We start from the raw sequence: 13,909 nt of genomic DNA on the forward strand, positions 1-13,909 counted from the left end.
TTTACTTGTAATTTAAGAATGTTTAGCACGTGTTTTAAAAGGCTTTTAAATATAAATGCAAATTAGTCTAGTTGCGATTCTCACACCCGCCAGACCGTGCTCATCCTCTCAGTGCGTAAAGGGAGGCTTGTTATGGTTATGCTACACAAGGGTATGAGAATCTCGGGGGACGCACGCACCACACCAACACGCAGGCAGGAACAGGCCCTCCTCCGTCTGCTTGGCTTCACCCTGTGACATTCCAACCTGGTGGTAAAACCTTTACTTTACCAAAATGTCCCAACTTTTACTTCTGTAGATTAAAGTTTCCTTCACTTTTCTTACGCGTTTTGTTTTACGAAGCAACTATAGAAGGTGGGTAGGTAAGTAGGTACATAATAGACAAACAGATAAATATAAAGATTGATAGGTTACAGATGAAATGGAATCTTATACTAACGAAAATGTACATGTGCCATATTCCTGTCCGTCACTCATCATCTACGCCATGTTGAAACCTCCATCACTGTATAACGTTCTCCTATATTCTAATTTCTTTCTTCCTGCCTTTTTCTGTTTTCTTTCTTCCTCCTCCATCAAGCCTTCTCAGACCAGAAATACCCCAATCTTTTCACTGTTAAGTAGTGTGTGAGACTCTTACTCGAGAATTCCAAGACAATGTTACTGAGGCAAATTAAAATTGTTACAACAAAAGCATAACTGCCCAATGACTCCTGTTGTTAACGGCATCTTTCAAAATTAGACTCAAACCTTCCACAAGACCATTCAATTCAGTATGAGAAACCGATCTAGTCGAGGAGACTTGTTAAAATATGTATACCCGTCATCAGTCGTGTGAGTGAGAAGAATGTAGGCGGTTTGGAAAATTAATGATAGACAGGAAGATGATGTGGATGAGTGACGCGGGTGGACGTAATGTTAGGTGGACGTGACAAGATGGTGAGGATAATGGAAACAGCGATAAAGGTAATGGCGTTAAGTTTAGTGCTAGTTGGTAATGGCGTTAAGTTTAGTCACCTGTGGCCAGGGTTTTCTAGCCTAGCACCGGGATATTTTCTGTATACAATGGTAATTCCGGATTCCAAACACCCTATTATTATTAGAACAAATTCATATCCGAAACATTTTTTTCCGAGACAATTTTGCCTGAAATCCGTACACAGTTTCAGAACACGAACACAAACGTTGCTGGTTTCAGGTTTGTTAACGCGTCTCTCCCGCCTGTTCGACTCGCATCTTCGAACAATGCTCGTTCAGTTCGTCACTAGTTTACTTCTTCAACCTTCAATGTAGAAACGGATTAACTTTTTATCTTTCATGTTGAAAATAGTTTTGGAAACAGCTTTTCTTAATTCGAGCAACCGCTTGGATCAAACTAAATTGGAATTCCCAGGTACCGCTGTAGATAACAAAAGATGTACAACAGAAACAAACACATCTGGGTGCCAGCAGAAACAAACACATCTGGGTGCAAGTTCGATTTATCCCCAGTTCACTTTCATAGGTACAAACATTTCTGGGCATGTGCGTTTTGAAACGATTCGTCCTCTTCTACGGGTCAAAGCCCACACAAATTATTATTCAGGTTCCTATGGATGCACATCCTATCAGTCATGCAGAATACTAGTCAAATCATCACTAGAATTGTGAAAACACCTTTGAATGTCCCAGTAATTAGACCACGTTAAACGCAGCCCGATATAAGCAGCTGATATGCTTTAATGCGAGCCCTTGTCATAAGAGTGATGGGAGCTGTAATGGTGAGTGGAGAACAAGAGATGGGATGAAAAGCGGATGGTTAATAGAAATAAGAATGGAATGAAAATGGGGTACGAGAAGTGGCAAGGCTAGATATGCGAACAAAGCGCATGACGGCAAGAGAAAAAAAAAAAATGAAGCGACAAGTAGGAGCATCCTCACACCTGTCCTGCCTAGCTCACCTGCGCGGGCGGCGACACTCCAGCAGGATTTCAATAACTATAGTGCCTGTGTCTAGATGCATACACCTTTGCTGACAGAAGGGAAACATGTTCTTGAGAAATGGAAACATGAAAATATACAAGTTCTAAAAGTGACGGGGATGAAGGGGATCAACGTTAGGTGGTTAACCTGTATATGCGAGACAGAGAATAAGCGAAAAGTGAAATGATAATCTTGTTAAAATTCATATAGAACAGAAAAAGGAGAAGGTGCGGCAAGAAAAAAAAAACATAGGGGAAATGGGATGGATCAGGGAAGAGGAAGTAAAAAAAATCCAAATGAGAGAAATGAAGGAACTAAGGTTGTTTTGGTGGGAGGTCCTCTGGGATTCTGTCACGACCTGAGACGCGAGTCCTGCCCCAACGCCTCACCAGTGTGTTGGGATATCCAGAAATGATATCCCAACAATGAAGTTCCTATGCGTTTACAATAAAAAAGCATTTATTATCACACACACACACACACACACACACACACACACACACACACACACACACACACACACACACCAAGCTTTTCACCTCAAGAACAATCTCAGAATAAAAGTTATGCTTGGTTGCAGATATCATGTTTTACTTGGTTCAGGTTTAGTTTACAGCAGATAAGTGTTTGATGTCTCTCATCCCTGCCACAACAGCGGCCTGTATTCACTAATTACGTAAGAGCAGGGTGGAGAGTCTACATCATAGGAGGATGTGCTCCCAGAAGGGCAGAAGAGGCGGCGAGGGGAAAATCAAATAACGTGGCAATGAGGAAGTGACGGGCGGGCAGGTTCCCAGGCCGACGAGGGGAATAATTAAATTTCCGGCATGTGATCGCTGCACAACCAGTTTTCCTATTTCTCTGACGAGCTGGCAGGTATTTCTCTCCCACTCGAGTGTGTTCATGACGTGTCTGGCTCTGTAGGGCGGGTTGAAGGGGGAAAACTAAATAACCAATGTTTCCTTTTCAGACTGAGTAACTTGGGCAACGTTCACAACTGACAAGACTCGTCAGGCATTCCCACCGTTCCGAAATCAATGTTTGTGTCCGATTCTGTTTCTTGAACGAGAGACGAACACTGACACAGCACCTCCCAGCACTGGCACGATGCTCCCCACTGCCGCTCACCTCGCCGACCTCCACCTAAGGGGTATCTGGCGTGGCGGCCGCTGACTCCAGGTGCGTATCTCCAACGCTCAAATCAAGACGAGGCAACTTGCATGCAGCAGGAGTCGCCATGACCCACCTCGCTGTGCTGCCTGCCAACATCCTCCTGGTGACCCTCGCCTCCTTAGCTGGTGAGTAGTGAATTAGACACTCCACAGCACCAAGCACACACACACACACAACTAAAGACGCTACAATTATGGCCCTATTGTTGTACCTTTAGATACATGTGCCTATTTATTTTATTAACATTTTATCCAAAATATGCATAGAAGTAAAAGCCCATAATAAAAATGTAAATGAAATCAGAAAATAACTACAAAGATGCAAAATGATCATCCTTTCAACACTTCATTAATATCAAATCTGCGACTTAACCAATTATCTTAAGGTCACAAATTTTACTCAACCTTTCTCCATTCTTTGGACGTCGCCAAGACCACGTCTGTGCAGAGGCGGCCAGAGGCTTCTGTAAAAACGCGTAGTGCATTGAAGAGTGATGCTCGCTTTACTATTTCCGAGCGGGGAATGCGGCGTGGAGAGAGAGAGAGAGAGAGAGAGAGAGAGAGAGAGAGAGAGAGAGAGAGAGAGAGAGAGAGAGAGAGAGAGAGAGAGAGAGAGAGAGAGAAACAGGAAGCGGACAGCCAGAAGTAAACACACACACACACACACACACACACACAGAAATAGTAAAAAAAAAAGTAATAAACAAATAAATAGAAAAAAATTGACAAAATATAGAGGAAAGGGGAGGGAAAGCGGTATTGTGTGTAAAAAATGTATAGATAAATAAAACAAAATTAATAAATAAATAAACTATAAAATTTCGCATTATGGAGAGCCGTAAAAATATGAAAAATATGAGATGAGATGAGATGATGGAGGAGCAAAAGAGAAACATGGAAAATACGTTGATGTTGAAACTAGACAGATGTAATGACGAAGACTTCCAGGTCATGTTTTAATACAGTACTCCGCTTCAGTTTTCTGAGATTCCCACAGGCGATGCTTTTCTGCTTTCCTCACTTATCAGTCATAGTTCAAAGATGTGTGACTACGTTTTTAAATGTGTTCGCTTGTCTTTTGAGTGTCATTTTCGGTGTCCAAACGGTTCCTCGCCGCGCCAATAATAATAATAATAATAATAATAATAATAATAATAATAATAATAATAATAATAGAGAAGTAGTAATAAACATCTGCCATAAACACGCTTTCAACAAAAATGAACCAGTAAGATCGTTAACAGGTAAAACGTTTCTACGACCGAAAAAAAAAAAAAACGAAATACATGCATACAAAGTGCAACGCCTGAGAAAATAAAAGCAAATACAATTGTGAAAAGATAAAATGAACACACGAAAGGAAATGTAACACGCAGCAAGTCCCCCATCACACGCAGCAAGTCCCCCCCCTAACACGCAAACACGCAGCAAGTCCCCCCCCTAACATGCAACAAGTCCCCCCCCCTAACACGCAGCAAGTCCCCCCAGTAACACGCAAACACGCAGCAAGAGTCCCCCGCTCCTAACACGCAGTAAGAGTCCCCCCCTAACACGCAGCAAGAGTCCCCCGCCCCTAATACGCAGCAAGAGTCCCCCGCCCCTAACACTCAGCAAGAGTCCCCCGCCCCTAACACTCAGCAAGAGTCCCCCCCCTAACACGCAGCAAGAGTCCCCCGCCCCTAACACGCAGCAAGAGTTCCCCGCCCCTAACATGCAGCAAGAGTCCCCCGCCCCTAATACGCAGCAAGAGTCCCCCGCCCCTAACACGCAGCAAGAGTCCCCGCCCCTAACACGCAGTAAGAGTCCCCCCCTAACACGCAGCAAGAGTCCCCGCCCCTAACACGCAGCAAGAGTCACCCCCCTAACACGCAGCAAGAGTTCCCCCCCTAACACGCAGCAAGAGTTCCCCCTAACACGCATCAAGAATTCCCTCCCCTAACACGCAGCAAGTCCCCCTCCTGACAAGCAGCAAGAATCTCTTGACATATAGAGAATCCCGTAACACAGCCAGACTCCCTTAACACAGCTAGAACCCCTTAACACACAGGAATCCTTTAAATACACCCAAGGAAGCTTAAGACAACAACGCACACCGGAGGTGCTTTGCCCCCTAAGGACACTTACCTAACCTAACCGGTGGGGCTTCACCAACCCTAGTTCCGTTCTTAACGACACTACACGAACCTAACAATGGGGCCTTCGCACCCCCTGGACTCCCACCTACGGACACTAACCTAAGCTACCTAACCTATTCTAACCTGACCAGTGGGGCTTCGCCCTCTCTGGAACCCCTCTTAAGGACACTAACCTGACCTGATCCAAACTATACCTTAAAAAGGAAGTGGAAGGTCCAAGGAGTGGTTGGTCGACCTTCTCTTCCTCATCTTCAGTGGGTACTGGCGCCACCCATTGTTCGGCACTCGACTGATTTCGATAAAATCCCAAGCAATTTTAAGAAGTGTACAGCAAAGTCGTCTTGTTTATAGAAGTGCACGATAAAGTCCCGGTATTTAAATTTGCGCACACCTCACTCGTCTGCCAGTTTAACACTGAGGGTAACTGACTGACTGCCGCGGCTGCCACTGAGTTGCGCGGAATAATACACTCGCATACGTATAGTGTCCTTTATACATTTCGAATATAAAATGTGCCTCATAATAAAATGCTCATGAAATATTTAACGTTCAATACTTCCGATACAACGAGCGAGCTGACGTTACGTATGGACAATAATGCAACTTTTTATATAATTCATCCACATATGAACTACTTCTTGAGGCGCACAGGAAGTGTTACAGGGCTGAAGTATGTTAAAGGAGCCTCTGATTTCAACGCGGATTTGTGAGTTTAACTATAGAAAGGCACCGTTTGAAACTTCTATAGACGTACACTACAGTAAGTATACTATATCATGTCAGTGTCCAGCGCAAAGCATAAAGGAATTATCGTAAACATTAACCTTTAGTTCTGCATTTACCAGTAATTTGCCAGACTAACCTGATGGCTTTTCTCAAGGGAAGGATCTGGATAGGATTAATTTTCTCTTGTGGTGAAGTGTGCTACAGACCAGTGTGTGTGTGTAACGCGTCTCGGCAGCTGGCAGGGAGACTGAAGAATGCTATATTTATGTGTTACTTGATGAATTTGTACTGAAGTGTAGTGGGTGGGCCTAACTGACACACACAGCCAATCTTCCTTGATGTCTGCCCACTCACTGCAACAGCAAGGAAAGCAGATAGCTTTCCACACACTAGCCACACACAGCTAACCTGGGAAACTAGTTTCATCCAACCACACGTACAATCATCCTAACATGGGCGCAGTTTCATTCCCTTCCTCTAGACAACTAAATTCATAATCATGAAGTAAACATGTATTTGCAAATTAACATATCACATGAACACATAATACGAAACGTTTGACACCTAAATGTCAACACCTACCATTAGAAACATTACCACCAGCACACGCACAGCAAACACCGCCACGCACACCTATAACACCACCACGCACACCTATAACACCACCGCTCCGCCAGTCCACGCAGGTATAGGCATAGGCACAGCCACCGCTCCAGTACTCCCCTCCTTCGTAACACCACCACTCCGCCACTCCACGTAGTTGTAGGAACAGCCACAGCACCACCCCTCAGCTCTCCACCCGACGCTGTCTGCCCACTTCACCCTCGGACAACTGAATAGCTTTCCAGCGCCTAACCTTTTTCCACCTAAACTGTGATGTGGGCGGAATCTATTCTAGCCCACTCTCCACTTACACACTACAGTAATTCAAGTAATCTCTTAACACAAGCATTATTACACAGAAGAAAGCAAATACAATACAATAAACAATATGATATTGAATAATCATAAATAACACATAACAAAGAACATTATAATTTCACAAAATATAACATCAATGACCTGTATCTATTATTCTAAATACTTAAATTAGGTACTCTTAAGTAATGTCTCATAAACAATAGGAGAATCCTCCATAATTCACCAACAGTCCTTAACTCGAGAACTTACTAAAACAATCATCAGTTAAGGGAAGAGTGGTGAACTAGTGGTAACAACACACACACACACACACACACACACACACACACAGCATTTTATCTCTCCACAAGCTATTTAAAATTAACGAATTATGTTCATTCTTAAGATCATGATTTGAAACATTTCGGTCTCATATGATTTATCATCAAAGACCTCGGACAGTTTGTTTGGTTCTCTGTTAGATAATCATTAAAATCACGGAAACACCTTTGAAAACCCAAGTCTACAGTTTGTTATAAGTAGTCGGGTTAATGCATTGAGATAATCCATCGAAGCGTTTTAGATTGTCCTTGGTCAGATCCCCTTCATTGTTTTATTTCCTATAGACGTCACTCTCAACAGGTGATTCCTTCTTGTTTCCTTGTTGACGGGTTATCCGGAGCCCTTGAAGGGTGAAGGTAGGTGGTGTTGAGAAGGCTGTGGGGACGAAGTGAGCCCTTACTCGTATGGGGAGTCAGGAGCGGAGGACGTTGCGAAGGGGGTGTTAATGGGATGATGTCGGTGAAGTGGAAATGGTGAGGGTTCAAAGATAACTGTGATTACTACGCGGAGGCAAGACGTGCAGGAAGAGTGCCCTAAATCATAACATTCACCTCCATCTCATTATAAACAACAATGATAAAGATGGATCCGATAACATAATTCTGAAAAATGTTTTGTGGAGAAGCAGTGATCTGAGTTTACACAACTTCTGAAAGCAGGCGATTGGTTCCTTGTATTACATCTTCCCGTACCCTTTAATATAATAGAATCTCGTGAGAAAATAATTCATCTTTTAATCTTGCTTCTTAATCGCGCTGTTAAGTATAGAATATCTCTAATCTTCCCCTATCTTTCTATTTTCGTGCGGAATTCTTGTTAACTTTATTAACTGCACGTTTGTATCAACTTCTTTACGTACTTTGTGTTCACCTTTCCTTCTCCTCACGTTTCCTGGCTCCTGATTACGAGGAATTCACTACTGGAAGCATCAGTGAGCTTTCTCCTGCGTCTTTGTATAATCGTCTCTATGAGGGAGAAGCTTGGCTGTGACGGTCACTGGGGAGATCAGAGCATAATACTGGCGAGGGTGAAGCAGAACCGTCAGTCACAAACATCCAAACACGATCCCCTTTCTCTCTCTCTCTTTCTCTCTCTCTCTCTCTCTCTCTCTCTAATATTACCTCCCGTTTATAGGTGGTGGCGGTGATGGTTATAGTCCCGTGGTCGGAGTTGCGGTGTATGTATTATTCATTCTTTTACCCTCCGTATTAGTGGTCTTCCCCTTGTCACACTGTCTTATCCCTCCGCCGGACCAGGGACACACACAGGAACGGGAGTCGCCGCATCAGCGATTCTTTTATATTATGTGTCCTGCGAGGCTCGTGTGTGCGTCGCCGGTGTCTTTACTGGTGTGAGGGAGCGCCGGGTACGTGGGCCGCCGCTGCCTCGTTGATGGGAATTAATTAGCACCCGTGTCTTTGATCGAGCAGGAATATGATTTATTTTTTTTTTTTACACTCCTTGCCTTGTTTACCATTGATGAAGTGGCGCACACCATTTCTGATTTTTTAGAGGATGTAGTCGTAGTAGTAGTAGTAGTAGTAGTAGTAGTAATAGTAGTAGTATTAGCAGTAGTACGTAGTAGTAGTAGTAGGATGAGGAGTAATAGTAGTAGTAGTAGTAGTAGTAGTAGTAGTAGTGGCGGAAGAAGTGATAACTCAACAACAACAACATTTAGACAAATAATTATTAAATATTTTACTATTCTTATAGCAGCAACAACAAAAACAACATCTATGACGACAGCACCACCACCAACAACAGCAACAACAACTCAGTTTCCTCAAGGAGATAAAAATGTTCATCTGCAAACAAAGGGAGATAAAGTCCCATTAAGACACTCACTTCCCCACCTGGTGCGCTAATCCTCTTTGCGTGAGTGATAAGGAAATTCGCGCTGCCTGACGGAAGACTGATCGCTCCCTCGTGTGCTGCATGTAACAGGGATCATAGCTTGCTACGCATCACCTGAAAATACCTTGTTGAGTAAGCACTTACTATATATATTGTAGATACCATAATATTCAGTGCAGTACTATCAATGCGAGAGTCCCTTGAAACTTCCTTGTCTTCTTCTATGTAGACTTGATATGAAGCTCAAGGAAAAAAATCTTTGTTCATGGCAAGTATTGTGTATTTCTTTCGTATTCATCATTTCAATTCAGTATTTTCTTTAACTGCTTTTCCTTAGTTATAATATTTCACATCTTCATTTCCTTAACTTTTACGGTGGACTGTCTCCTCTCGTAGGATCTTGATTCGAGGGATTACTTGAGATGCGGCAGTGTACATAGCTTATCACATACACCCTTGGAGGGGCCAACAGCTGCTGCTCTTTCTCATTCCTTTGAGTTCTTTTTGTGTCCATTCCGAAATGAAACACAGAAGGAGGGAAGGATGGATAGACAGATAGATAGATAGATTTAGATTTAGATTTAGATTTAGATTTAGATTGTGCCTAAGCACAATATAATCTAAACTTTTAATATCCATAACAGAGAGAGAGAGAGAGAGAGAGAGAGAGAGAGAGAGAGAGAGAGAGAGAGAGAGCGGAGATGGTTAGAAGGGGAAGAAAGATATTTACAAGGAAATAATGGCCAGTAATTTTGTAACTTTCTGTAATCTTTTTATCATTGTTCGAAATCTGTCAATATGAACAGCCTGACTCGCGCGGACCGTGTCCAGTGAGGTCACAGCACCACATTTAGTCAAGCTTCGTCTCGCTGCACGCAAAACAGTTGTCAAATTTCAGGCAGGCGGTGGTGTGCCGACACATCTCATTTGCGTGACTTTGTATAATGGTGCACCCCGGAGGCCAGTGATGGTGGGTGGGAGGTGGTGGGGAGCAGACTACTGAGCTTACTGCCGCGCGCTTAATGTCACGTGCCAGATTAGCATCACAAGTGAGGCTGATGGATATATTACCTTACTTTAATATGGATAAGCAAGCGTAACAGATTAACTTGCAAGTTTTTTACGCAATGCCATTAGTTCAAGTAAACTAAGCAACACAAAGATTACAGACAATGAAAAAACATTTCCTGAAGCGTTGCGGAGGAACTCATAATGTCAATGGCTTCTGGAGTGACGGTGGACGAACGAGGTGATAACATAGGCTGCAACCTGACGCTGTATTCATGACGACACAACGAGCCGCTCAGGACAGCTGGGGTCAGGGGAGGGCGGGGCGCGGTGGCTGCTGGAGTCTGCTTGGTCACCAAACACACAGCTGGGGATCAAGTGTTCAGCTTTACACAGTGGACTCATTACGACGGCCGCCAGGATGTATAATCCTGCTGTAACGGAGCTGATAGTGTGACTAGCCGTGTGTTAATCCTTTCCTGCGCCATTCCAGCACCTTCCTCTGTGCACAGCCACTATTTTGTCCTCGTCTCTCCATCCATTTCCTCCCCTTGCTATCTCCATCCATCTATTTCCTCCTCCCCTCTCCCATTATATTCGTCATTTTATTCAGTTCTTTCTTTCGACCCTCTTTTAATTCAACACAGCCACGGTTCCCATGCATGAAGGCAACTATACGATCAGGCACGAGTACACACACACACACACACACACACACACACACACACACACACACACACACACACACACACACACTTTCACTCTCTCTCTCTCTCTCTCTCTCTCTCTCTCTCTCTCTCTCTCTCTCTCTCTCTTCACGCCTCCGCTGCAGCATTTTGAGCGCCTCTAGCGAAATCCGCGGCAGCAACATTCCCTCTCGTTCAGCGCCGCTCATTTCGACATGATAACACACACCTTGTTAGTTCTCTCTCCTCGCTTCGTCAGTTGCTGGGCGTTTTATTATGCTGCCGCGAAAATTTTGGGATTTCTGGCTTCGAACTAATTTCTGTTGCGCTTCCGTTTACCCCCGAGGACGAGGCTGAGGTTGGAGGCGGCTAGTGGGTGGGCAGGGGATCCATGAGCCTCGATTCTGATAAATGCGATTTTGTGCCCGTGTTGATCTTGTCCGCTCGTGGTTTTTGGTGAAGATCGGTCGTGATATGTCGAATATTTGAGTGTCAGGCATTGCGCTGATCATTTCTGTCGACCCCTCGCTCTGACATTTCTGACAAACCTCATGCTACCCCTTGTATAAAAAGTTACATTTTGGCTGTTGGATATTTTCATCATACAGCCAGTTTATCTTTGACATAAAAAAATAAAATAAAAACATTGGTACACTTCTTGTTTTTACGTGGGCTTATAATTTTTAATCACAATTTTTTTATTATTTTAACCAGCGCAGAAGATTTGAAATAATAATGAAAGTTGCGTGTAACTATTATCAACTCATTCCTGCACTCCTCCCCCTCTCACGTCACCTCAATCCTTCCATACCACCGCCCTCCATCCTCGCTAACTTCACGCCCCCTCCCCATACCTCACTTCCCCTGCTAGCTGCCTTACGCACGTTCACTCCACGCTCTATTCCAACCCCCTCATCCGATCCCCGCCTCTCCCCCATCCTCCCCCAGAGTCAGATGTTTGCGTTCTGGGGATAATTGAGCCCAACACTCTCATTTTCCAACAGTTCTGGACGTTTGCCGTGAGCGGAAGAGCTCTTTGGCAATGCTGGGTTTCGACGTAATGTCCGGCCCGCAACACAACGCTTATGCTAATATGTGATGCTTGGGAGTGATGGCTGGGTTATATGCCGGCACAGGCGAAAAAGTTTTGAATTTATGTTGACGTGAAAAGAGAGTGAGAGAGAGAGGGAGTGAGAGTGGGAGAGGGATGCTGAAAATAGAGAATTGTAAAGGTTTGTTTGTATGTCCATCTGTCTGCCTGTCCGTCCGTCTGTCTGTCTGTCTATTTCTCTGTTTGCCTGTCTCTCTCTCTCTTTCTCTCTCTCTCTCTCTCTCTCTCTCTCTGTCTGTCTGTCTAGGAAAAGGAAAGAGAGAGAGAGAGAGAGAGAGAGAGAGAGAGAGAGAGAGAGAGAGAGAGAGAGAGAGAGAGAGAGGAACACTAGTCCTCCTTGCAAGGATACCTGGAAAAAAAAATATCGGAGCAGTATAAATCTCAAAATCAGGATATCGGAACGTAGGAGAGTCTCTTACGGATCAGGAATGCAATCAACAAACTCGGGCTCTTCCATGATTAGGGAACACTCCAGGTCATTTGATCATTTAGTTAGGGAGAAAGGTTTAAAGATTTTATTCAGGGCTTCCCGGAAATCAGAATTAAGAATGGCTGAATCTGTATGCACATTACAACAGAAACCAGAACTTAATGGTAATGACTCTGCTTTCATGATTACAATTAGACCAGTTACTCATTTGTTTAAGTGTGCTTTTCTCTTTTTTGCCGTTGCTAATTTCTTTAAATATTACGTATTATTGTTGATTTGTCTGCTCCATATATTTTGATACATATAAATGTTATTTTCACTGCTGAATTTGTTGTGCTGTTAAGCTTTTTTAGGGATACGGATTCTCAATATTAATGAAATGTTTTGATACGAGTCTAGAACGCCGTCACCAAAGACATCACTGACCGCGGGAAAAGAAGTCGAATGGTTCAAACCTTTTCGTGGCTACAGTTTTATTATTGTTCAGTAACGAAGCAGTAAGAGTCATATTGTCACTAGTAGTCAGGATCAAGGAGCCATTCACCGGATTTCCTTTCTGTGTATCTGCGTGTCAGGTGATTCGCCTTGTCTCGCCTCTTTCTTCACTAGGCTTCCGCGCAGGTACTTCGTTTTTATTTATTTATTTATTTTTTCTCCGTCTCTTTTTATTGTAGAATTTCTATCTTTTTCTGATGATGGTAGTTGTCAAAAGTGCAATAGCTTGATCATTCTCCTCGTGGTCTTATCTTTATCAACACACACACACACACACACACACACACACACACACACACACACAAATTACCTCACTTCATTGCGACTGAAATCTACACAGTAAGTTTCGTTGATTTTAATAACAAATATCATGCTCATGTTAATCATAAGTCTCTCTCTCTCTCTCTCTCTCTCTCTCTCTCTCTCTCTCTCTCTCTCTCTCTCTCTCTCTCTCTCTCTCTCTCTCTCTCTCTCTCTCTCTCTCTCTCTATATATATATATATATATCTCATTGATTCGTTTCCTATTTTTGCTCCTCTTATGTGTTCAGTTTTTCCCACACACATTCCTGGAATCCATATACATAATATCCAACCTGATGTGATGATACGGATCTAGAAATAATTAGCCTGATAGCCACTTGTATGATGCATCAAATTATAAGACAAAACATTTTAGTTTCTCTTGAGTGAGAGCTCCTGAAATCTGTGACATCAATACTGGTCAGAGCCTTACCTCCCAGATTCCTTCTCTTTCCTGTGATCGTCAAGGAACTTTCTGCCTCACAGGAAGCAGCGAGGACGTTGATGTACCGAGATTCCCGGAACAAGTGCCCAACATCACCGTGACAGTGGGACGAGACGCTCTGCTTCCCTGCACCATCGAACAGCTCAAAGGCTACAAGGTAAGGCACGTCTTCTGTTTCTTCTAAGATGGGGAAAAACACATAATAACTGTGCAGTGTCACACCTGTTTCACTGCGGCAGAAGAAACTTTCATTATTTCTGCAAAGTAAAATAATGTACCTCAGTGTTCCATAAAACTACCGTCAAAATTTTCTTCTTTACCTAACATAATCTAACATGACT

At 43.4% G+C, this 13,909-nt stretch overlaps 1 protein-coding gene and 1 long non-coding RNA gene across 5 annotated transcripts in view; one reads left to right on the plus strand and one right to left on the minus strand.

Annotated features, from left to right (window-relative positions):
• Positions 1-5,788, minus strand: part of LOC135100025 (uncharacterized) — a 71,905-nt gene extending 66,117 nt beyond the window's left edge. Inside the window, exon 1 of the long non-coding RNA XR_010268487.1 lies at positions 5,464-5,788. This is a non-coding gene — a long non-coding RNA (uncharacterized LOC135100025). The remainder of the gene's footprint in view (positions 1-5,463) is intronic.
• Positions 1-13,909, plus strand: part of LOC135100022 (lachesin-like) — a 42,032-nt gene that overhangs the window by 11,694 nt on the left and 16,429 nt on the right. Inside the window, exons 2-3 of one of the 4 annotated variants that reach the window (XM_064002858.1) lie at positions 2,933-3,260; positions 13,610-13,725. In XM_064002858.1, the coding sequence (XP_063858928.1) occupies positions 3,200-3,260; positions 13,610-13,725 (177 nt within the window). In that variant the 5' untranslated portion in view covers positions 2,933-3,199. Of the gene's footprint in view, positions 1-2,511; positions 3,261-5,907; positions 6,030-13,609; positions 13,726-13,909 lie in introns of those variants that run through there. The other 3 variants (XM_064002857.1, XM_064002859.1, XM_064002856.1) reach the window with 3 other exon arrangements.

Source organism: Scylla paramamosain, chromosome 4, assembly GCF_035594125.1.
Source record: "Scylla paramamosain isolate STU-SP2022 chromosome 4, ASM3559412v1, whole genome shotgun sequence".
NCBI lineage: Eukaryota > Metazoa > Arthropoda > Malacostraca > Decapoda > Portunidae > Scylla > Scylla paramamosain.